The 24,914-nt window shown below is 43.5% G+C and overlaps 1 protein-coding gene across 1 annotated transcript in view; it reads left to right on the top strand.

The window, feature by feature from the left end:
* TTLL4 (tubulin tyrosine ligase like 4) overlaps positions 1-24,357 on the top strand; it is a 316,761-nt gene extending 292,404 nt beyond the window's left edge. Inside the window, 1 exon segment of the mRNA XM_033945516.1 lies at positions 23,034-24,357. Coding sequence (XP_033801407.1) covers positions 23,034-23,205 — 172 coding nt within the window. The 3' untranslated portion in view covers positions 23,206-24,357.
* The last annotated feature ends 557 nt before the right edge of the window (positions 24,358-24,914 follow it).

Below are 24,914 nucleotides of genomic sequence, written 5' to 3'. Positions count from 1 at the left end.
GGTCAGAAACTGGCTGTCGGACAGACGCCAGAGGGTGATGGTTAATGGAAGTCGCTCGAAGGAAGGAAAGGTGACTAGTGGAGTCCCTCAGGGTTCGGTGCTGGGGCCAATCCTGTTCAATATGTATGTGAGTGACATTGCTGAAGGGTTAGAAGGAAAAGTGAGCCTTTTTGCAGATGATACCAAGATTTGTAACAGAGTAGACACCGAAGAGGGAGTGGAAAATATGAAAAAGGATCTGCAAAAGTTAGAGGAATGGTCTAATGCCTGGCAACTAAAATTCAATGCAAAGAAATGCAGAGTAATGCATTTGGGGATTAATAATAGGAAGGAACCGTATATGCTGGGAGGAGAGAAGCTGATATGCACGGACAGGGAGAGGGACCTCGGGGTTATAGTGTCCGAAGATCTAAAGGCGAAAAAACAGTGTGACAAGGCAGTGGCTGCTGCCAGAAGGATGCTGGGCTGTATAAAGAGAGGCGTAGTCAGTAGAAGGAAGAAGGTGTTGATGCCCCTGTACAGGTCATTGGTGATGCCCCACTTGGAGTATTGTGTTCAGTTTTGGAGACCGTATCTGGTGAAGAAGACTTGAGGCGGTCCAGAGGAGGGCGATGAAAATGATAGGAGGCTTGCGCCAGAAGACGTATGAGGAGAGACTGGAAGCCCTGAATATGTATACCCTAGAGGAAAGGAGAGACAGGGGAGATATGATTCAGACGTTCAAATACTTGAAGGGTATTAACGTAGAACAAAATCTTTTCCAGAGAAAGGAAAATGGTAAAACCAGAGGACATAATTTGAGGTTGAGGGGTGGTAGATTCAGGGGCAATGTTAGGAAATTCTACTTTACAGAGAGGGTAGTGGGTACCTGGAATGCGCTCCCGAGAGAGGTGGTGGAGAGTAAAACTGTGACTGAGTTCAAAGAAGCGTGGGATGAACACAGAAGATTTAGAATCAGAAAATAATATTAAATATTGAACTAGGCCAGTTACTGGACAGACTTGCACGGTCTGTGTCTGTGTATGGCCATTTGGTGGAGGATGGGCAGGAGAGGGCTTCAATGGCTGGGAGGGTATAGATGGGCTGGAGTAAGTCTTAACAGAGATTTTGGCAGTTGGAACCCAAGCACAGTGCCGGATAAAGCTTTGGATTCTTGCCCAGAAATAGCTAAGAAAATTTAAAAAAATTTAAGAAAATTTAAAAAAAAAAAATTTAAAAAAAAAATTTAAATTGAAACAGGTTGGGCAGATTGGATGGACCATTCGGGTCTTTATCTGCCGTCATCTACTATGTTACTATGTTACGTGACATCAACTGGCTTTGAGTTTTGAAATTGTTAACAGATGAACATAAACGCTTAAGCCTCCACATCTGGCCCACCGGTATGCTGTCACGTAAAGGTCTGGGATGATAACTACGGTAATGTAAAACGGTATTAGTATCAGTGGGTTTCCGAAAAATGGAGGTATTAAACTGTCCATCAAAATATTGGATGTCTAAAAAGTTGATAGAGGTGGAGTGATAGGACATCGTGAATTGAATGTTCCGATCACATTGGTTAAGATACAACCAAAATTTCTCCAAGTCTACTAGAGATCCCCACCAGACCATGAAAATATCATCGATGTACCTTTTCCAGCAAAAAATACAGATGTGTAAACATAAGATTCCTCAAACTGGGCCATGAAAAAACAAGTGATGGAAGGGGCAACAGTGGCCCCCATCGCAACCCCCTTTCTTCTGGATGTAAAACTGCTGATTAAATCTGAAATAATTTTTATTGACAACAAATTCGGCCATAGACAGAATCAGGTCAAGTCGATTCCCGACTTGATCAGATTCAGATAACACCTTTCTGATGGTCAATATGGCCTCAGCTTGAGGAATGCTAGTGTATAGGGACTTGATGTCCATAGTAACTAACAATATAGAGTCCCTTTGATCAGAGGATCTCTAATAGACTTGGAGAGATTTTTGTTGTATCTTAACCAATGTGATCGGAACATTCAATTCACGATGTCCTATCACTCCACCTCTATCAACTTTTTAGACATCCAATTATATTTTGATGGACAGTTTAATACCTCCATTTTTCGGAAACTCACTGATACTAATACAGTTTTACATTACCGTAATTATCATCCCAGACCTTTACGTGACAGCATATCGGTGGGCCAGATGTTGAGACTTAAGCGTTTATGTTCATCTGTTAACGATTTCAAAACTCAAAGCCAGTTGATGTCACGTAATTTAGATAACGGGGTTATCCCAAGGGAGTGATAAGACGAGCTGTCAAACGTGCTTCCCACGCCGAACGCCAGTGGTTATTTTATCCTAAATCTCCAAATGATACATCGGAGCATAGGATTACCTGCGTTTTACCTTTTTTCTCCTTTGTCCACTCAAGTGCAGAATATTATTGGCCATCATTGGCATTTATTGAGCTGATAAGGTACTTATTCCCAATGTTAATATTCAGTTTAGTTTACAGCAAAGAAAGGATTGTAATTCGACTCAGTTTGTATACGGCATTTTCTGCCCATGTCAGAAGTTCTATATTGGTCAAACTAAAAGAGTGATTAAATCATGCATTGCTGAACATCTTAGCTGTATTAGAACTCTTAAAAGCGAGGCCCCGTTGGTAGATCATTGGGTACAATGCAATCATGAGTTATCCGATTTGCGTTTTTGTGTGTTTAAACAATTTGCTACTACTTCTGGGGGGGGGGATATCTCCCACTTACTCACTTATCAGGAGCAACGCTTGATTTTTGCTTGGCAGACTGTTATACCTAATGGTCTAAACAGAGAGATTGAGTGGTTGGTGCTTCATTAAAGTTTATTGGTTCTTTACTTTATCTTGTTTGCTCTAATAGCATGTGCCTGTTTGCAGGTCATTTTGCCGCATTACAGTTGTTTCACCTTCTGCTGTTTAATGCCTCGCCTTCTCTCTGTCGTCATTACGTTTGTATGGCGTTTCAAGTCAAGCTTTGCTTCTGAGATTTCCGGGCTTTGACTCTCTGCCCGGTATGGTTGAATTTGGTTTATGTTGTTAAGTTATTTCTTGTTTTATTTGTTTTCATGTTAGTGTTTTGCACATTTTTATTTCTGGCCCAGTTCTTCCTCTTGATAAAGACAGTATCAAAACACGGCCTGTGTCGAGGAAGGGTAAGAAGACTGGTAGCCTTTCTAGTTTTTTTTTCTGTGTTTGGCAACACTGTGGAATGTTTTCTGAGCCTGCTTTTGCATCTCATTGATACATGGTTGTTTCTTCACCGTATTTGCATCTGCACTCCAGCACTTTTTTTTGGATTTGGATTGGAATTGATTTGGACTTGTTTCACCTGATCCCAAGATGGCCAGGGTGCCCATCTGTGGCCTTGGCTTTTCTGGATTTCAAGCTAAGTGATTTGTTGGACATTCTCTTTATGAACAGAGTTAATCCCCTTGGCTGTCTTGGTTTTTTATTTTTGATGTGTTTTAGCTTACTGATTTTTAGTTTATGATCTGTCTAGGTTTTGTATATTGTAACAAAGCCCAGCACAATATGCTCAATGGGACCAGACTTTGTTCGCTTTTGCTTCACTCCGACGTGCTTCCCAAAGGTAGGAAGCCCTGCTGGACCCTTCTTCATACATGGAACAAAAAAATCAAAAAGAATCAGTTCATGGTTCTCATTCCAACGATTTATTGAGCACAGGCATGTGAGTCTACTTGCACACAGTTCAGACTCCACACACTATCAAGTAAGTCCAAAACAAACCCAAATATGTGGCTGCTACAAAAAGGTATCTCACAGCCCACACCTTCATTCAGGTAGGTCAAAATCCTAACCAAACTCCAAAAGGTTAATATTGTCCAAGACCACAAAGGAAAGTCCAAAATTGCTGCTGCCTTTACGATTCACCAGGCCAACAACACTCCTGATAGCACTCCTTACGGTGCTGAGTTCAAGCCCTCAGATTAGACCGGCTTGGTCCCCAATCAGCTCAGAAAAGCTAATGGGGGAGGGGAGCAAGTGAATTCACCACTAAACTTTCTGAACACAGAATGCCATGAATGGCCCCACTAACCCAACCTAGTTGTTAGTGAATTCTCCCCAAACTTGCTTAACTTCCCTCAGTTACATTCTTCAGCCGAAATACACATAAACTTCATGCTTTCTGACTCTTCAAAATTGAAAACAAAAACGTTTTTTTTTTTCTTTCTTGCTTCAGCATAGCACAGCAGCACCAGACACAAACAATCCCAAAAGAAACTTGTTTTAAGGAACAAACAGTCCGAGCACTACTGCTGCATTGCTAATCACCCAGCCCAGCTACTTAGCTTAAATCCATGCCGGTATCCTCAGTCAGTTCATCTGGTTGAGAACATTCCATGGGCTCTGGAACTGCTTGCTGGCTGAGCCCCAGGTCAGTATCTGCTTCAAGCATTTCAATATCCTGGGAATGAAGCACTACCTCAGGTGAGCCCTCTCCTGTAGCTGGCTCAGGGAAGACTAACTTTCTCCTTCTGAGAGCAGCCTCTAAATTGCAGAGACGCCCACGCCCTGTTCTCACAGGAGGAGGAGTTAGTTGCACTGCCTGCTTAGGCTTGACTGGTTTCCTGCTTATCACTTTCAGCTGTGGGACAGCAGAGGAAGAGGCATGACTCAGAGGCTGTTCTAAGCTGTTCCTCTCTAAAACCTCCACCCCCTGCAGGTTGTTTGCTTCAGCGTTAAAGGGGAAGTTCAGCATTTTCCTTACACTGGGCTTAATCTTCTCTCCCTGATCAGCCCTTTGAATTAAAGGACTAGCTTTTGCATTAGCAAAGCTTGGCACGAGCCCAGTTCTAGGGCTAGGTTCGTGACAATATATATGTGCTTTGATGCAATTTTGATGATATGAATGAAATTTATAATTAATAAAGTGTATAAGTTATTTATTAATTTGATTATCTTACTGCATTACACTATTTTTGACTTGATATTTATAAGAATATATTTTTCTTATAGGGGATTCTTTATTATGATTATATATGTTATTATTGAATCCTTGTTTTGAATTATTTTTCTCTGTTTTGTTTTGTATTGTGATTAAAACTTAGTTGCCAAGTTGCGGACCAATGTTCCAGTAAGTGTAGGTCCTTCGTCATGCAGTCGGGCACTGAGCTGTTGCCTACTATGTTGCATAGTTTGGCGACATCGGTGAATAATGCAATTTTCCCTCAAAGCCCTTGAGCCAGGTCCCTTATGAAGATATTAAATAAGATCAGACCTAAGACCAAACCTTGCGGCACACCACTGATCACTTCCGGCATTTCGGAGAGAGTGCCGTTCACCACCACCCTCTGAAGCCTACCACTGAGCCAGTCTTTTACCCATGCAGTTGACGTTTCTCCCAATCCCATCAAACTCATCTTGCTCAATAACCTGCGGTGTGGTACACTATTAAAAGCCTTACTGAAGTCCAAGTACACGACGTCCAGGGACTCCCCCATATCCAGCTTTTTCGTTACCCAATCGAAGAAACTGTTCAGATTGGATTGGCAGGACCTTCCCTTTGTAAATCCATGTTGATGGGGGTCTCATAGATTCTCGTCATTCATGATCGTATCTAGTTTGTGCTTGATTAGTGTTTCCATAATTTTACACACTATCGATGTGAGATTCACCGGTCTGCATCACCGGTGTCTCCTGTGCAGATTGTTTCTCCTATTGACGTGCATCCTCTTTGAGGTCTGTGGCCACCAGGCCCTCGCCTAGGCTGCTAGAGCCCCGAGTGGACCACAGGAAAACTGCTCTGGTGTGCTGCCCAATAAGGAGGCAAGCCCCACAGGCAAATTATTAAACAAAAGAGTCAAAAAGAAAACCAGGCAATTAGTCATAAACACAATGTGGTGCATTCAACCCTTGCCAGATTATTATTCAAGGGTTTTTTTTATTCCTCAGTTGTGAAAACCAAGACACAATTAAAAAAAAAATCCTGGACAGCAAATCAGGATATACCAAAGTCCGTGTGCCTCAGCAGTTTCGGCACAGCCTTCTGAAGCTAGGCCTCGCCTGGGCCTAGGCCTTATTCTGACCCTAGAATCGGGCCTTACTCAAAATGGAGTTCAAGTCCAGATATCAAAGTGCATAAACATTCACTGCAGTGTTTTCCCAAAACATAAATGCAAAAGAAAATGTTCAGGAGGCCCTCAGCTCTGCTCCTGAGCTGGGGCAGGAGAATCCCTAAACGTAGTGTACCTAGACTTCAGTAAAGCTTTCGATAGCGTCCCTCACTGTAGGCTGTTGAGCAAGATGAAATCGATGGGGTTCGGAGAAACGCTAACTGCATAGGTCAAGGATTGGCTAAGTGGTATACTTCAGAGGGTGGTGGTAAACGGTACCCTCTCTAAAACTTGTCAGAAGTGACAAGTGGAGTACCTCAGGGCTCAGTCTTGGGCCCGTTCCTTTTCAACTTATTCATAGGGGACCTGACTCAGGGGCTTCAAGGTAAAATAACACTATTTGCCGATGACGCCAAACTATGTAACATAGTGAGCGGCTCTGATTTACACGATTGTATGACGCATGACCTTTTTTTGTTGGAACGTTGGTCATCTACCTGGCAGCTGGGCTTCAACGCCAAGAAATGCAAGGTCATGCACCTCGGCAGTAAGAATCCGTGCAGAACTTACACCTTAAATGGTGAGACCTTGGCTAGGACTGTAACAGAACGAGACTTGGGAGTGATCATCAGTGCAGATATGAAAGCTGCCAATCAAGTGGAGAAGGCTTCATCTAAGGCAAGACAAATGTTAGGTTGTATCCGCAGAAGTTTCGTCAGCCGGAAGCCTGAGGTCATCATGCCATTATACAGAACCATGGTGAGACCACATCTGGAATACTGTGTGCAATTCTGGAGGCCACATTACCGTAAAGATGTGCTAAGAGCAGAGTCAGTTCAGCGGATGGCCACTAGGATGGTCTCGGGGCTCAAGGATCTCTCATACGAAGAGAGGCTGAACAAACTGCGGCTCTACTCTCTCGAGGAACGTAGGGAGAGGGGAGACATGATTGAGACATTTAAATACATCACCGGAAGTATCGAGGTGGAAGAAGATATTTTCCTTCTCCAAGGACCCTCAGCCACAAGAGGGCATCCGCTTAAACTCAGGGGCGGGAAATTTCACGGGGACACCAGAAAGTATTTCTTCACCGAAAGAGTGGTTGATCATTGGAACAAACTTCCAATACAGGTAATCGAGGCCAACAGCGTGCCAGATTTTTAAGGTAAATGGGATGCCCATGTGGGATCCTTAAGAGGGTGGAGTTAAGGATGGGTTATTAGGAGAGGGATCTCCAGGAGAGCAGACTCAGGGGGGGTGGGTCTGTGGAGTGAGCAGACTTGATGGGCTATGGCCCTTATCTGCCATCATTTTTTCTATGTTTCTTTGTTTTCTATGTTTCATAAGCATCGCTTCTGCCGAGTCAGACCACAGGTCCACATGCCCAGCAGTCCGCTCCCACGGTGGCCCCCCCAGGTCAGTGACCTGTAAGTGATCTTTTATTTAAGACATTTTGTCCTGTGTAGTACCCCTCTAACTATACCCTTCAATCTCCTTTTCCTTCAGGAACTTGTCCAACCCCTTTTTAAAACCCAAAATCGTACTCTGCTCTACCACCTCCTCTGGAAGCGCATTCCAGGTATCCACTGTCAAGTTTGTCTTCAAGCTATACACAGCATTCAAATAATCAAGTTCAAGTTTATTAAAAGATTTTTTAAACCGCTTAATCAGGTTTCTAAGCGGTGTACAATATAAAATTTACATAAAAACATTAAAACTGGGGATACTAGATAAAATCTAGGTGTCTTAATAAAACACTAATAAGACATATAGACCAACTTTTAACAATAGGAAAAAGGGGAAGAACTACAATCGTAAAAGAGAAGTGAAACAAGAAAGGGAGAACAGTTGTTGTCCAAAAGCATCCTGGAACAAGAATGTTTTTAATTTTGCTTTAAATTGTTTTATTTCGGATTCACTGCGCAAATGGTTTGGCAGGGATTCCAGAGAGTAGGGGTAGTGACAGCAAAATTATTAGAGCGCAACGTATTTATTAATTTTAAAGAAGCATTGACAAAACTACTACTGTGCTTTTCTCAGGAAAAGAAGGAGTACAACTCATTGCCCCTGTCTTAATCGATAATATGCCACTCAAACTTACTAACTTTACAAAAATTTTAGGAGTGTTTATAGATAACAAACTTACGTTTCGTTCACACATTAGCGCGTTAGTTAAAAATTGCTTCTATAAGTTGAGGATGATACGATCATTAGTCCCCCTTCTTGATAAAAATTCCCTTAATATACTAATTTATTCTCTAGTAATATCTAAACTAGATTATTGTAATTCTCTATTAAAGGGTGCATGCTTAAAAGATATAAAGCGTCTTCAACTCATACAAAATACAGCGATAAAGATAATTTCAGGCTCAAAAAAATTTGACCATATTACTCCATTATTGCAAAAAGCTCACTGGTTGCCTATTATGCATAGGATAACATATAAAATTGCTCTTCTAGTTTTCAAGACTATACAAACTAACGCCCCCGCATTTATAGACAGGCTCCTGATTCTGTATGACTCTCCGAGAGTTCTTAGATCAACCTCACAGTCTACTCTTCATGTTCCCTCCTTGAAAATAATTGGAACTCGCCGTGCTCTTATTTTTTCTGTAACTGCTCCAATGACATGGAATTCTCTTCCCCTATATCTAAGACTGGAACGAGATTTGCAGAAATTCAAAAGCAGTTTAAAGAGCTTTCTTTTTAAAGATGCTTTTAACTGAAAACACAATATTTAACTAAAATATAATTTTAGCTGTTCTCTACTTTGACCCTATCTTTGCCACCAAACTCTTTCTTCTTATCCCTTTGTGTACTTCCCTTTTATGTTCTTTTTCTTCAAAATTGTATTTCTCCCCCTCTTCCCTATTGTTTACTGTGACTTTAAAAAAGTAGTTACCCTTGTATGTCTTGTAAAGAATTATGTATATTATGTTACTTTTATTATTTGTACAACGCTTTGTACCTTTGGTTAAACATAGAAACATAGAAAATGATGGCAGAAAAGGGCTATAGCCCACCAAGTCTGCCCATTCCAAATACCCACCCCCCTGAATTCACTCCCTTAGAGATCCTACGTGAGTATCCTATTTTCTCTTAAAATCTGACACGCTGCTGGCCTCAATCACCTGCAGTGGGAGTTTGTTCCAATGATCCACCACTCTTTCGGTGAAGAAGTACTTTCTGGAGTCGCTATGGAACTTCCCTCCCCTGATTTTGTTTAATCAAACAAATGAATAAACTTGAAAACTTGAAATTTGAAAACGAGAAGATTTTGAGTCATTGAACGAAGAGATTTTAAAGTATTATAAGGAATTAAAAGTCTATTAATGAACTCTGGTTGATTGTTTAATTTTGTAAATGTTAAAAGTAAGATTTTGTAACTTATTCTATGTTCGACTGGTAACCAATGTGCACTGATTAGAAGAGGTGAAACATGAACGTATTTCTTTGCGCCATAAATGATCTTAATAGATGTGTTTTGTATAATCTGAAGCCATCTAATTTCCTTTTTTTGTAATGCCTTTGTACAGGGCATTACAGTAGTCTATGCAAAAAATTACTAGAGAGTGGATCAGTGTGTTCAAAGAGGCTGGTTCTAGTAACTTTGCAAAGGAACGTATCATCCTGAGTCGAAAGAAGCATTTCTGAACGATCATGCTAATGTGCAAATGATAAGAAAATTTACTGTCGAAAGTAACTCCTAACAATTTTAGAGTAGGGACAACTTTGACGGGGAGCGATTCAAGCTTCAGGATCTTGACAAACTTCTCCCAAAATACAGTTCTCAGTTCCTGCGAATTATTACATTCAAACAAACAAATATAGTTCCATAAAGCAGAAAAATTTCCCATGCAAAACAAACTATGAGAGCACCAGCAACAGTCCTTCATGAAACCCCTGAAAGAGCCCTGCCCCTGCCTGGGGCCTTGAATTGGGCCTCAGCAGAGCTGTGAGCTCATGTAGCAAAAAGGAGGAGAAAAAAAAAAACCTCTTTCAAATTAAGCCACAGGCTGTAGCACAAGCCCTATTAATTGTCCAAACAAAAGGCTTAGTGCCCTCAGTGCCTCCTTCCTGTGTCCTTAGTGTCCCTTTCTATGTCTTTAGTGCCCCTTCCTGTGTCCTTAGTGCCCCCAGTGCCTCCTTCCCATGTCCTTAGTGCCCCTTCCGGTGTCCTTAGTGCCCTCAGTACCTCCTTCTTATGTCCTTAGTGTCCCCAGTACCTCCTTCCAATGTCCTTAGTGCCCCTTCCTGTGTCCTTGGTGCCCTCAGTGCCTCCTTCCTATGTCCTTAGTGCCCCTTCCTATGTCCTCAGTGCCTCCTTCCTATGTCCTTAGTGCCCCTTCCCATGTCCTTAGTGCCTCCTTCCTATGTCCCCCTCACTGCCTTCCAGCCTTTGTCCCACCCCTTCCCACGAAGCTAGCCAGCCTGCCTGCCTACCTACCTACCTACCTACCTACCTACCTCCTTCCTTCCCTGCCGCGCAAAAAAAAAAGCCTCCCTCCTTTCCTCCAGCACTCGATTCACACACCCCCATTCGCCGCTGCTGCTGCTGATTGCCAGCCTCTCTCCTTACCTCCCTCCAGTGCTGATTCAAACCCCATGCCGCCGCTGCTAATTGCCGCCCAGAAGCTTTCTTCCCGACATCAATTCTGACATCGGAGAGGACGTTCCAGGCCAGCCAGTCGCCTGACTGGCCCGGAACGTCCTCTCCAACATCAGAATTGACATCGGGAAGAAGGCTTCTGGGTGGCAATTAGGAGAGGGGTGGGTGGGTGTTGTTGAATCGGCACTGGAGGGTGGTAAGGAAAGCAGCAGCAGCGGTGGACCGGGGGGATTGAATCAGGCGCTGGAGGGAGGCTTTTTCTTTTTGTGTGGCAGGGATGGAGAGGAAGCGATCGCCTGTCCCGATGTCCCTGCGCACAGCTTCGGGACGCTGTCCCTAAAAACGGGACATTTTGGCGTCTCGAAGCTGTGTGTGGGGACAATGGGACAGGGGATCTAAAAACAGGAAGGTCCCATTCAAAATGGGACATATGGTCACCTTAGCCTTACAGGCAACATCTATTTTCATGGCTTCAGGTTCTGGAAATACCTGTTCAAAAATCTCCATTTCCTCCTCTTGAGGTAGGGCCTCAGCTTCCTAGCATGGAGCTATCTCATCCACCTCTATAAGTTCCAAATTATTAAGTTGCTCTGGTCTGGCTGGCTGCTGAGCAGTAGAGGGAGAACCATTTCCCTTCCTTGTCCTGTCTAACTCTGGAGAAAATGCTGATGGCTTTTCAGTGTGTGGGCCCCGCCCTGCTCTCTGTGGGCCTGCACTGCCCTGAGGCTCCCTTGGGCTCCCCCTGTGGATATTTGAGTAATTGCAAAGCTTTCTCACAGGGGCATTTTGCCTAAACCTAATGTTAACAGGTTTGGAGACAAACCTTTCAGAGCTGGCCTGAGTCTCCATTTCCTCCACTTCTGAGCTATCAGAAAGAAACTCATTTTCAGCCAGATTCTCCTTAGTGTAATCAGGGAACCTAGGCTGCTGTGCTTTACGGGGCTTGGAAACAACTTTCCTAGCCTTAGTTCTCCCAGGGCTTTTAACTGGGAACATGTCTGATTGGTCACAGGTCATCTACCCCTCGACAACCTGCGCAGGATATTGGTTCCAGGGTCGATGACTTTATGTGCATTGCTTCACATCTTTTTCATTGACTATGACCTTACTTTTGACAGAGCATTAGTTGCTGTTTAAGGGAGTATTTCATTGGAAGGGTAACAAAGACATCAGTTCCATTTCAGCCTCTGTTCAAGTCATCGTCGATGTTCGTCTTCAGAGCATCATTGAAACATCATTGTATGTCTGCAAAAATACAGATGGTATAACTGCTTATCTTGGAACGTCAGCATGGGTCCAAAATAACCTGCATTGACATCGATGATTTTCATCGGGTTATTGTGACAGGAATCCACCATAGGTGTAGAGCCTGTAAGGTGGTCTTTTCCCTGTGCTCTGGATACAAACATGCAAAGACAAGTGGCAGAATCTAACATGGGTGTAGAGCCTGTTGGTTTCCTTACTATGTTTTAAGGAAGCTTATGTGGCTCAGTAGTTAAAGGCACTTCTTCCATCTTCCCAAGGTAGTTCATTCAAATCCACACAACCCCCTGATTCTTTAACAACTTCTTATTTTTACTAAAACACTCCTTCAACTGTACCATCAATGTTGTGTTGTCTTGTGTTGGTGTTGTGACTGGCAGAGGAAATTGCTACAAAAAGAGCAGCTGGATTTTTGAAATGGATTCTGTAAAACCCAAAGGATTGAATGCCCACATTGGGCACCATTTTTCTGAATGAATGAAGACACGTGATTGGTGTGAAGAACGAAGACTGATTGGACACCGAAGAGGAAGGGAGGGGCTTCTCAACACAGAAAGTATTTCTCTGGGAGGGTCAGTGGCGTCTGCCGTCACTCAGAGAAGTATTCTAAGAGCCGTGAAGCCATTGTTTTGTTAATCACAGTGGAAGATTCCTGATGCAGCCGGAGGAAGGCAAAACAGGGAAACCCTGTTGGATCTGTTCATCATTGAAAGTGACGGTTGGAGGGATGTGTTATTGAATATACAAACCAGCGAAGCAGGTTACAACAGTTACTGAATTCAAGACGGCGACCTGAGAGATCCAGGACAGCAAGCTAAGTACTAATTTAATTACTCATATGTGAAGTAAGTTTGAATGCTGACACCTATCTGTTCTATGGACAAAATTTGAGAACTTTGGTAAATTATTGAGATTGATACAAGGTAGCAGTTTTTTAAACCTGTGAAACACATCTGAGGTCTTTTCTCCCATTAGATTTTATGTCTGCACTGTAAACGTTTTGATAAGTCTTGAATTACAGATGGGGGTTGGTCAATCTTTGTTAATATATATGAGTGAATAATTTGCTGGTAGTTGAAATCACCCAGTTTTAGCCTCCCTAATTTCTGATAACATTTCAGCATCTTTCCGCAGACAGTAGTAAATTCCTATCAGTATCTTTTTCCCCCTTGCACATGGAATTTCTACCCATAGGGATTCCAAGGTTTGTTTCTGCTCCTGTAGACTTTTCAGTCCATTTGATTCAAGGTCCTCCTTAACACTACACCGATTTGATCCATCCTATCACTACGATAACTTGTACCCCAGTATGACAGTGTCCCATTGGTTATCTTCCTTCTACCAGGCTTCAGAGATGCCTATTATATCTATCTTTTCATTTAGTGCAATATATTCTAACTCCCATTTTGCTTCTTAGGCTTCTGACACTTGCATACAGATATTTCAACAGTGTTTGTCATATCTATTTACAATTTGCTCAGCAGTTGGCATAGATATTTTTGCAACCTTCAAATTCAGCCTGCTCTTTATTTAAGGAAACCTGGTCTACTGTGGCCTGTATTGCAATCTTACTATCGGGATGCTCTGTCTTTTAAAGATACCTTGTCCTGAACCATGCTCTTTTGAGCAACTGTAGGCCTTCCCTCAGTTTTCTAGTTTAAAAGCTAATCTATCTCCTTTTTAAATGTTGATATCAGCAGCCTGGTTCCACCCTGGGTTAAGTAGAGCCCATCTTTGTGCAATAGGCTCCCCCTTCCTCATTATTACATTGCATTACATTAGTGATTTCTATTCCGCTATTACCTTGCAGTTCAAGGCGGATTACATAAGGAGTTATCTAGACATTTCTCGTGGTGTTATGGAGTGGATCGGGTTGCTATTGGGGATTGAGATGATTTTTGCTTTGTTAGTTTGTCTTTAGGGACTTCTTGAATAGTAGGGTTTTTATTTCTTTTCTGAAGGTTTTGTAGTCTGGGGTCATGATCAGTAAATTGGAGAGTTGGTAGTCTAGTTTTTCGTTTGACGTTTCTGATTGGAGGGTGCGTGAATGGAGTGTAGGTTCTCCTATGTCTGGTTGTGGTTGTTTGGATTAGTCGGTTGTTCAAGTAGGCTGGGCAGCCTCCGTTTATGGTTTTAAATAGTAGACAGTAGAATTTGAATAGTATTCTTGCTTGTTTTGGGAGCCAGTGAGAATCGAGGTAAGCCGCTGTGATGTGGTCGTGTTTCCTCAGTTAGTAGATAAGTCTCGGAGCTGTGTTTTGTACTGTTTGTAGTTGTTTTATTATGGTTGCGGGACAGGGGAGATAGTTGCAGTAGTCTAGAAGACCCAGGACTAGGTACTGGACTACGAGCTGGAATTGTTTTCTGTTGAAGAATTTTCGAACTTGTCTTAGGTTTCTCATGACTGCGAATGATTTCTGTATTGCTTTGTTGCTTTCTGTATTGTTTTGTTGATTTGCATGGTACAGCCTCTGTCTATCAGCATTCCCAGACGTTTTAGAGTGGGTTGAATGGGGTATGTGATTGAGTTTATTACTAGGTTTGTTATGGTTGGGGTTTTGTTATTTTCGAGGAGGATGAATTTTGTTTTGTCAGTATTCAGTTTCAGTTTGTGCTCTTTCATCCATGTTGCTACTGTTTCTAGTGTTCTGTGTAGTGTGTCTGTCATGAAGGGCACTGGTTGATCAAAAGGAAGGAGAATGGTGATGTTTTCTGCATAGCTATAAGAAGTTAAGCCTAATTTGTCTAGACAGGTGCCGAGGGATGCAATGTATAGGTTGAAGAGTGTGGGAGATAAAGGTGATCCTTGGTTTACGCCGCAGGGGTTGGACCATGGTTCTGATTTTTCTTTGTTTGACTTTACTCTGTAAGTCCTGGATTGTAGGAATCCTTGAAACCATGTGTGTACCTTACCTGTGATTCCTATTGAATCTAGTATTTGTAGTAGGATGTCATGGTCTACCAGGTCAAAAACTGCGGTGAGATCTAGTTGAATAATCAGCATTTTCCTGTCTGTGCTGAGGTGTTGTCTAGCTGTGTCCAGGAGGGATCCCAGTAGTGTCTCTGTGCTGTAATTGGTTCTGAAACCAGACTGTTTAGTGTGGAGTAAGTTGAGGTAGTTGATGAGGAGTTTAGCTATGAGGCCTTCCATTAGCTTGTCATAAAGTGGTGTTGAGGCTATGGGTCTGTAGTTGGATGGTTGATTTGTTGCTCCTTTGCGGTCTTTTAGGATCAGGGTGACGATGATTTTGCTGAGGTCTTGCGGGAAAAGGCCGTCTGTGAGCAAGGTTTGTATCCATTGAAGAGGAGGGCGCGGAATAAAGTACTGGAGGTTTTTAGCAGGTATGGGGGCAGTGGTTGAGGTCACAGGCTGCATGGCGGGTTTTTTTTATAGATTCTGTCTGCTGCAACTGATTCTTTTTCTGTGGGGGGCAATGTGATCTCTTCTAGGTGAGTAGGGATTCTAGTGAAAGTAGTCCTGGCAGTTGTGATTTTGTTTTTGAAGAATTCAGCTAAAAGGGTGGCTGAGGGTGGAGGGGTGTCATTATTGGCCAGTAGGGTTTGGTGTCTGTGAGTTCTTTTAGTAATTGGAATAGTTTTTTAGTGTCTTGGGAATCTCTGCCTATTTGGTTAGAGTAGTGTGTCTTTCTTTTTTCTTTCAGTTTTAGTTTGTATTATTGGTTTAGTTTACTCCATGCTATTTTTGTGGACTCTTGATTACTTTTTCTCCATTTTCTTTCTAGTCGTCTGCATTGTCTTTTGAGTAGGAGTAGTTTGTTGTGGAACCACTTGTCTGATCGTCTGCTGATTCTGATTTTTGTTTGTATTGGGGCTAGCTCATCCAGTGTAGCTGTACTTAGACTGCACCTTTGTGAGATGAAGTCCTTGGGGTTACAATCTTGGATTATTGCATCTGTTTATTCCAGACGCCATCGCCTCATCCACGCATTGAGATTCCGAAGCTCATAAATTTAAGACTAATTTAAAAACTTTTCTTTTTAAAGACGCTTTTGATTAATAGTTATCCCTCTTGGATTTATTTATTGAGTTGATTATGATTATGGAATTTTACATCCCCTACCTTGTGTTTTTTCCCTGACTATTCTATTTTTAATATTTTGTAGTTCAATTCCCTTTTTCCCCTTTTTTCTTGTCTGTTAAGTTTGTTAATAGTCCTGTTTGATCTTAAGATTATGTTAAGTATTATATTACTCCTTAATACTGTAATTTTATTGTTTATTATTTATGTCCATCGCTTTGAATTGTGATTAAGCGATTAATCAAAAACACTAATAAACTTGATAAACTTGAAACTCTGCCTGTCTTTTGGGGCCTGTGCGTGGAACAACAGGGTGTCTATTCTATTGCAGATTTTGGTCTCATCCACAAAGAGGCAAATCTTTCATGATAGCCTTTAAGCAATATTGCTTATAAAAATGTTAAAAAGAACAGGCCCAAGAACTGAACCTTGAGGCACACTACAGGTAACATCTCTTTTCTCAGAGTGGTCTCCACTGACAACTATCCTGTCACCTTCCACTCAACCAGTTCTTGATCCAGTCTGTCACTTTGGGGCCCATACCGAGGGCACTCAGTTTGTTTATTAGAGCCTGAGTGGAACACTGTCAAATACGCCACTGCCTCTGTCCAATTTTCTGGTCATCCAGTCAAAGAAAGTTGGTTGGTGTATCTCATTTTTTTTCAATGCACACTTCTTCCCTTGGTGTTCTAATCTTTCCCCATGGCTTTCAATATCACCTCTCAGATTTCTCTCTCTCTCTCTACACCAAGTTTCTGACATTGCTACCTGGATATCTTGCTTCAATCTAAAATTAAACATGGCCAAGACTGAGCTCCTTATTTTTCCACCTAAACCCATCTCTCCTCTTTTCCCGTGAACACCACCCTCAGCTCACAACCTCGGGGTAATCTTTGATTTGTCTCTCTCTTTCTCTTCACATATCCAACAGAGTGCCAAAATCTGTCTTTTCTTTCTCTACAATATCATTAAAATCAGACCCTTCCTTTCTGTGCGCATGCTAAGACCCTTATCCATATCCTTATCACCTCTCGCCTCTCTTTTGCAACCTGCTTCTCAGCCTTCCACTAAACCATATCTCTCCCCTTCAATCTGTTCAGAACTCTGCTGTATTCCTCATATTCTGTCATCGTCGCTAAGCCAACATGCTTGAGTACCTGTAGAGCTGAACATTCAACACGGACTTCAGAAGTAAAACTACTACCATTACTATGGACACTAGCTATTGGCGACAAGTACTCGATTATAGTTTTGAAAATTTGACACATTGTGAAATTTTTGTCATGTACATTGACGTTTAGACCCGCACCTTTGCGGGCTTTCATTGCACTTGGGGATAGGATCTTCTTTTGATTAATTGTTTGCGTTATACCCCAGAATAAAGTCTACACTTGATTGGGAGCACTTTGTGTTGACTTCATTTACAGCATCTCATAAAAAAACCATTAGGTCCAGGGATGTATCATGCTTAACTTACCCCTTTGGGTTTTCAAGCTTACAACTCACTAACAAAATCCTGTTGAGCTGTATATTACTGAGGACCATATACAGTGGTACCTCGGTTTACGAGTGCACCGGTTTGCGAGTGTTTTACAAGACGAGCAAAACATTTGCAAACTTGGTGCCTCGTAAACCGAGTTTGCCTCGCTGTACGAGCGCCCCCCCCCCCCCCGTGATCCGGCATCTCCCCCAGCGATCCGGCATCCCCCCCCCCGCTTGCATTGCCCCCCCTCCACCGCGATCCTACTCCCTCCCCCCCCGAGCATGTCAATGACACTAACTTTACCCCGTCTTGGCACCAGTGCCAGTGCCCGCCTCCCTCTTCTGGTGCGGCATGGGCTGGGTGATGCGTGGGAGATCCTCCCTCTTCTGGGCTGGGCTGGACTGGCTTTGAGCATTTGCATATGCTCAAAGCCTTCTGGTCTCGCTCTCAATCTCGGAGAGAGTGAGACCAGAAGGCTTTGGCCACGCCAGAAGAGGGAGGATCTTCGGGCACTGGTGCCAAGTCGGGTAAAGGAAGTGTCATTGACGTGCTCGAGGGGGGGGGAGGAAGTAGGATTGCGGTGGAGGGGGGGCAACGTGAGTGGGGGGAGGATGCCGGTTCGCAGGGGGGGAAGCCAGATCGCAGGGAGGGGTTTGGAACAGCGTCGGATTCCTCAAGGGGGGGGAGAATGGAGCAGCGCCAGTAGCCTCGGGGGGGGGGGGAGGTGGAACCAATCAAAGCAGTTTCCCTTACTTCCTATGGGGAAACTTGCTTTGATATACGAGCAATTTGGTTTACGAGCATGCTTCTGGAACGAATTATGCTCGTAAACCAAGGTTCCACTGTAATTGATATGCTGATATGCAGTTGTTCACATGACTTTACACACTATCAATTCCCTCTCTGTGGTATGAAAAAGAATTCCTTTTGATTCTTGATACGTACCTATTCTTTTTCTTGTTTGGGTTCTTGATTTTTTGAGTACCTGAATGTACACCACTTAGGTTATAAATGGTATATAAATACTAAAAATAAATAAGTAATAATATCTTCTCCTCAAGTCACTTCATTAGCTTCATTTTCACATACAACTCAAACTCATCTTAATGACCTTCAAATGAATTTGCTCTGCAGCTTCTCAGTATCTCTCCTCTCTCAAATCTCCCCACACTCCCTCCTGGGCACTCCGCACATTGGATAAGTGTACCCCTTCTCTTCTATGGCCAACTCCAGAATCCATCCCTTTTACTTCGCTGCACTGTATTCCCAGGGCAGGATTAATTTGTTGAGGGCCCCTAGGCCCACAAGTACACTGGGCCCCCAGGCATAAAAGTACACTGGGCCCCCTGCTCTGCCCCACCCCACCATGCGCCCAGGCGGAAACAGGAAGCTGCATCAGAGGGAAGCTTTGGGCAAGCAGCACCGCTTGCATAATTACAGTTCCCGTTACCTTTCTTACCCGCGTTGCTTGCTTGTCTTACTTTCCGTCGATGGGGAGGGCCGCGTTGCCGATCGATGCTGGAGGGGCCCATCGCCGTTTGGAAAAAACAATGTTGATGCTCTCCTTCATTGAGCTCCCCTGACCATTTCGGTTCCTAAATTTTCCTGTATCTGCTTTAAGCTGATATCGGGATTGTCTCCAGCTTACCTTTTTCCTCATTTTGTGTTGCATCAAGAGAAACTAGAAACTTCTACTTATTTGCTTATCCAAAAATTAATGGGTGTAGATATAAGACCTTCTTAGATAGAACCCTAGCATTTCAAACTTGTAGGCAACAATCTTGGTTAGGTAAATGTATTCAGCAAGCTATGTTATCCTATTGCAGTTTTCAGAAATGAATTAAGACCACTTTGTTCGATAAGTTTATTACTTGATGAGTTTTATTATTGAAATTCTATTTTACAAATATTTGTATTTTTTACTGTATTATTGTATTTCGCTGATTGTCCAGCTTTTTTTTCGTGTAAACCGCCTAGAACTTTTGGTTATGGTGGTATAAAAGAATAAAGTTATTATTATTATTACTAGTGTTTAAGCCCGTTACATTAACGGGTGCTAGAATATATGTCTGTCTGTCTTTCTTTCTGTGTCTCTCCCTGCCCCTGTCTCTCTCCCTCCCGCTGTCTGTCCTTCTTTCTGGTTCTCTCTCTGGCACCCTGTCTGTCTGTCTTTCATTCTTTCTGTCTCTCTTTCTGCCCACTGTCTTTCTGTGTGTCTGTCTTTCGTTCTAATGCACTGCTTGCCTACCTGTCTTTCTGTCTCTCCATGGCCCCCTTCTGTCTCCCCTCACCCAAAGCAAACCAAGATTGCTCCCAGGCACCCTTTCCCTCTCCGTCCCCTCCACTTCCCTGTGCAGCAGCAGCAGCAGCATTTCCCTCCCACCCTTCCCTGTGCAGCAGCAGCAGCATTTCCCTCCTACCCTTCCCTGTGCAGCAGCAGCATTTCCCGCCCTTCCCTGTGCAGCAGCAGCATTTCCCGGCCTTCCCTGTGCAGAAGCAGCATTTCCCCACACACACACACACTGCCCTGTGCAGCAGCAGCATTTCCCACCCTTCCTTGTGCAGCAGCAGCATTTCCACCCCCATACACACACTTCCCAGTGCAGCAGCAGCATTTCCCGGCCTTCCCTGTGCAGAAGCAGCATTTCCACCCCCATATACATACTTCCCAGTGCAGCAGCAGCATTTCCCGGCCTTCCCTGTGCAGAAGCAGCATTTCCCCCACACACACACACTGCCCTGTGCAGCAGCAGCATTCCCCCCCCACACACACACACACTTCCCTGTGCAGCAGCAGCATTTCCCCCCCACACACACACTTCCCTGTGCAGAAGCAGCATTCCCACCTCCCACCCCCACACACACACTTCCCTATGCTGCAGTAGCATTGTTCAGTCTTCCCTGTACAGAAGCAGCATTCCCCCCCACCCCCCACACACACTTCCCTGTGCAGCAGCAGTATTTCCCAGCCTTCCCTGTGCAGCAGCAGCATTTCCCGGCTTTCCCTGTGCAGCAGCAGCATTTCCCGTGCTCCCTTCCCAGCCGCCGCGTTTAAATTCAGATAAAAGTGCTGCACCGCGCTACCGCTGGCTTCAGCGTCTTCTATCCACTGCGGCCAACCCTAGCGGAAACAGGAAGTAGTCAGAGAGGATGGGCCGCAGTGGACAGAAGACGGAGAGACCAGCAGTAGCGCGGTGCAGCGCTTTTCATTGAATTTTAAATGCGGGTGAGCCGGGGAGAAGGAGGAGGCTTTAAAGTACAGTAGCTGGTTTTGGCGGTGAGTGAGGGCAGGAGGGGGGAGTCGCTGGCTGTGCTGTGTCTCTCTGTGTTCGAATTCGGCAGGAGGGATACAGCACTTATCAGTGGCCACCGAGGTCGGCAATCGGGGGGGGGGGGACGAGGACGCAGCTCAGGAGACTGGGAAGGTGTTGGCGGGCGGTGGCGGCTGGGGCCTCCTCCTGCAGGCGCTCGTGTCTCAGGGGTCCGGCAGGGAGAGAGCTTGCCTGCGCTTCCTCCCAGCAGCAGTTGGTGAGTGAGGGCGGGAGAAGGGGAGTGGCCAGAATGTTCCCTGCCGCCGGGTTCTAAAATGGAACACGGCCACGGATCACACACCTCAGCAGCAGGGAACACGCTGTTTTAACAGCGCATGTGCCAGTAACCTTTTATTATATAGGATTATTATCTATTGGTTAATCCTGCCCTGTGTATGCCTTGATCACACTGTCTGACTCAGTTTGTCAAGCTCCATCTTTGGCAGTATTCAAATCCAGATTCAAAGCCCACTTCTTTGAAGCTTTTTTCAGTCCCAAACGCCAACTCACCTGCTAAACACTGATATCTGTCTTCTCATTCCCTCTGTAATTCCCCCACCTGAGCACTGTGTATTGATGCACCTTCTTGTCCAGTTTGTCTGTCTTGACTAGATTGTAAGCTCTTTGGAGCAGGGACAGTCTCTTCTATGTTTTGATGTACATCATTGTGTATGTCTAGTAACGCTATAGAAATGATAAATAGTAGTCGTAAATTAATCAGATTTGTCTGACAAGACCTGCCTCTAGTGAATCTATGTTGCCTCAGGTCCAGTAATCCATTGGATTTCAGAAACGTCACTATTCTCTGTTTTACAAGTGTTTCCATTAATTTACTTAGCACAGAGGTCGGACTAACTGGCCCATAGTCCCTCTACTTCTTCCTTCCTTCCACCTTTGTGGAGAGAGAGCACATCCAGTCCTCCAGTAACACTCCCAAGTCTAGAGAAGCATTGAAAAGGTCAGTCAGTGGAGCCAGCAGAACTTCCCTAAGTTCCTTCAGTACCCTCGGATGTCTACCATCCGGCCCCATTACTTTGTCCACCTTTAGTTTAGCTAGCTCCTCATGAACACAATCCTCTGAAAATTGATCAGGGTCTACCACTCCTCCATCCCTATTCATGTTTATCTTCTGAGGTCCTGCTCCTGGCACTTCAGTTGTGAACACAGAACAAAAATATTTCTTAAGCAATTCAGTCTTATCTTTATCAGCTTCTACATATTTTCCCCCATCACCTTTGAGTCTTACAATGCCACCTTTGCACTTCTTCCTCATAAGTGTTCGAGGCTTGTGCAGATGAGGACAGAGTTTGCGGGGATGGGACGGGGAAGGAAATAGATCCCCTTCTCATTCTCTGTCATTTACATCATTGGCTAAAATTTTATATTGAATTTTTTAGGAAAATTGCTGTATTTCAATTAATTGTATTTCTTCTGTGTAAACCGCCTAGAAATTGTTTGATTATGGCGGTATAGAAGAATAAAATTATGTTATGTTCTGTTTGGCTTCATTGTCTGAAACAAAGTCATGCAGAAGAATGTGTGACTGTGCAAAATGTGGAAACTGTCCCTAGAAATTAGCAGCCCTTGCTATAATTATGGACATACTTTAGACCTCCAAGCTTTGCATCAGATGCCACAGGTACGATATACACATAGGCCCATATTTTGTAGGCGGTGCCTTAAGGTGGCCTACCAGCACCTAACTCTAGTGGGAAAAAGAAATGTAGGCACCTACCTTAAACGTGAATCGTGTCTGCGGAGGCACTTTAGGACACCTAATGCCACTGTAGGCGTGGCTAACTCTGGAATGGCGTTAGGTGTTGTAAAGCGCCTCCGTAGCCACGATTCACGTTTTAGGTAGGTGCCTACCTTTCATGCGACTGGCAACCATTTTTTAGGCAGTCGACTGCACCATTTATAGAATCCAGCCCATAATCATTTGCTTGTATGCTGGAAAAAATAGATACAAAAAGAAATTACAATCTATTTTTACTTTCCCTTCTCAACTTCCTCTCGGTTTAACTTAAGAGGTAGATTATGGAACAAGGCCATGGGGGAGGGGGTAATTTTGATACAGCTGGTTTACATAGCTAAAATGTGTGTGTGGGGGGGGGGGTTACCTATTGAACTGAGATAATTTCCCTCCCCATTGTATAAGTAATCTGTTTTTGACAGGAAGATGCTTTTGCAGGTCTGGATGTAGTAGCTGAGAATCCATTTTTCTTTTTCCTTTTGCAGTAAACCCTCCCTTCAGAAGGAGAAAAGTCCCAGCAGTGGAGAAGATCTTTTCCAGTCCTTCCGTATAACCTGCCAGTCAGGGCTGCCAATGATTCGAAGTGGCACAGTATCGGAGAAGAACCTCTTACCACAGAGCCTCAGTAGCCTGTCTGACATTGCCCTGCGTGTGTGAGGGCAAGACAGCTGCTTTCTGCACTAGAAACCAGAGCCTACCTCAGCAGTGAAAGAAGAGAAGCAGACGGGTCTCAGACCCCCCTCATCTATGCACAGAATTGGGAATATGCAATTCAGACAGGGGAGAGGAGGTGTCAACTCGGCCAAGGGAAGTAAAAAACAAAACAAAACCCCAAAACCCAGAAAATTGATGCCTTGTAAAGTATTTTTTAAAGAAATAAAGTAGTGATTTATTTTTTGAAATTAAAAACTGGCTGAACTATTGTGCCTTCAGACTGCATCATAGGGTTATTTAGTTGCAAAGCCCATGGCCCCAGTGTTGTGGACAGAGAGGACTATGGGCAGGGCTATAGGGAGAGAGATCTAGATCTGAAATAAGCCAGACATTGATCACTGGGTTATTGGGATCAGTACCTGCCATCAAATGAATGCCTTAACAGCTAAAGGTATAACGAGGTTCATTCTCATTAACTCCCTGGGACCTATGTTTAAAGCCGAAGAGATAGCTTTGGTCTGGTTCTCAGGCATTAGGTGTTTCTGTTCAGTCTTTTACTTTGTCATAGAAGAAAACATCAGGTTTGAAAATGGCATCCACTCTCCTGAAAGTTCCTTTTGCACTAATTTTCAAACCAAGCTTATCCTGCCTTCTGTGACTAGGCATGGCAATGAGTAGCATAGGCAAACATAACAGCTCGCCTTCTGTGCTGCATTTCCTCCTCCAAGATGTCAGAGAAGGATCTCAAATGGGATGAACCAATGCACCAGTAGTGGAATGCCTGGGATTGCAGCCACCCCCAGCTCTTTTTGGCTGTGTAAACATAAAAGTTTTATGGGGAGGGGGGTGGCAGGATACTACTAGAATGGTGTCCTCAGAGGGAGTTGGATTTCCCTTTCCCAGAACTATAGACCTAGCCTGTGACTATTTTATTTATGGTCTAGTCCTTGCAAAGGGGTTTGTTGACCTGAACAGATCTGATATTTCTCTGTATATCAGACACATAATTTTAGGTACAAATGAAGAAGAATAAAATGATGTTTTTTAACAGATTCAGGAAACATTTTGACCTGACAGTTTGTACCAAATGAATACCTAATGTGCTAAAAGGAAAGAATAAAGACTGTCATTCACAGGTTCTCTGGTCTTATTACGGTTCTAGAATGCTCTAACTGCCCTTTTCCCTTTTTCTTGCTCATTTTTGTGCCATTTCTTTATTTGCGATATCTTTTTTGTTTGAGAGCACAAGGTAAATCACCAGCCGCACAGGCAGTGGTATCACTATGACCGATTAACTGATTCCAGATCTTTCTGGGAATTTCTTAAAAGAACTCGGAGTTTGGGTGGGGGATTCTGTACGTCCATGACAGTGTTCCTTGGGGAGGGGGACTGACAGAATAAAATGACAAGGATTGTTTTAAAACTCCCAACTTTGTAAAGCTGTTTTGCTTTCTTCAGAGGATTTGTTCCTCAATCAGTCTATTTTTGTCCCTCTTACTAAATAGCTACAGTATTTTTCTCTGCTGGTTTTCACTGACCTGTTTTAAAACGTCAACCCCTTCAGGCTTCTGCATCAAAACTTCTACCTTGTGTTGCCTATTTTTCTCATAATATTCAACACAACCACCACTGTTTTCAAATTTGGCCTCAATTACATAGCAAAATATACTGAAAGTATTTACAAGAACATCATGTCCACATTTTTAGACCTA

Source organism: Geotrypetes seraphini, chromosome 5 (genome assembly GCF_902459505.1).
Source record: "Geotrypetes seraphini chromosome 5, aGeoSer1.1, whole genome shotgun sequence".
Lineage (NCBI taxonomy): Eukaryota > Metazoa > Chordata > Amphibia > Gymnophiona > Dermophiidae > Geotrypetes > Geotrypetes seraphini.
This window is presented reverse-complemented; position numbering and strand designations above follow the sequence as displayed.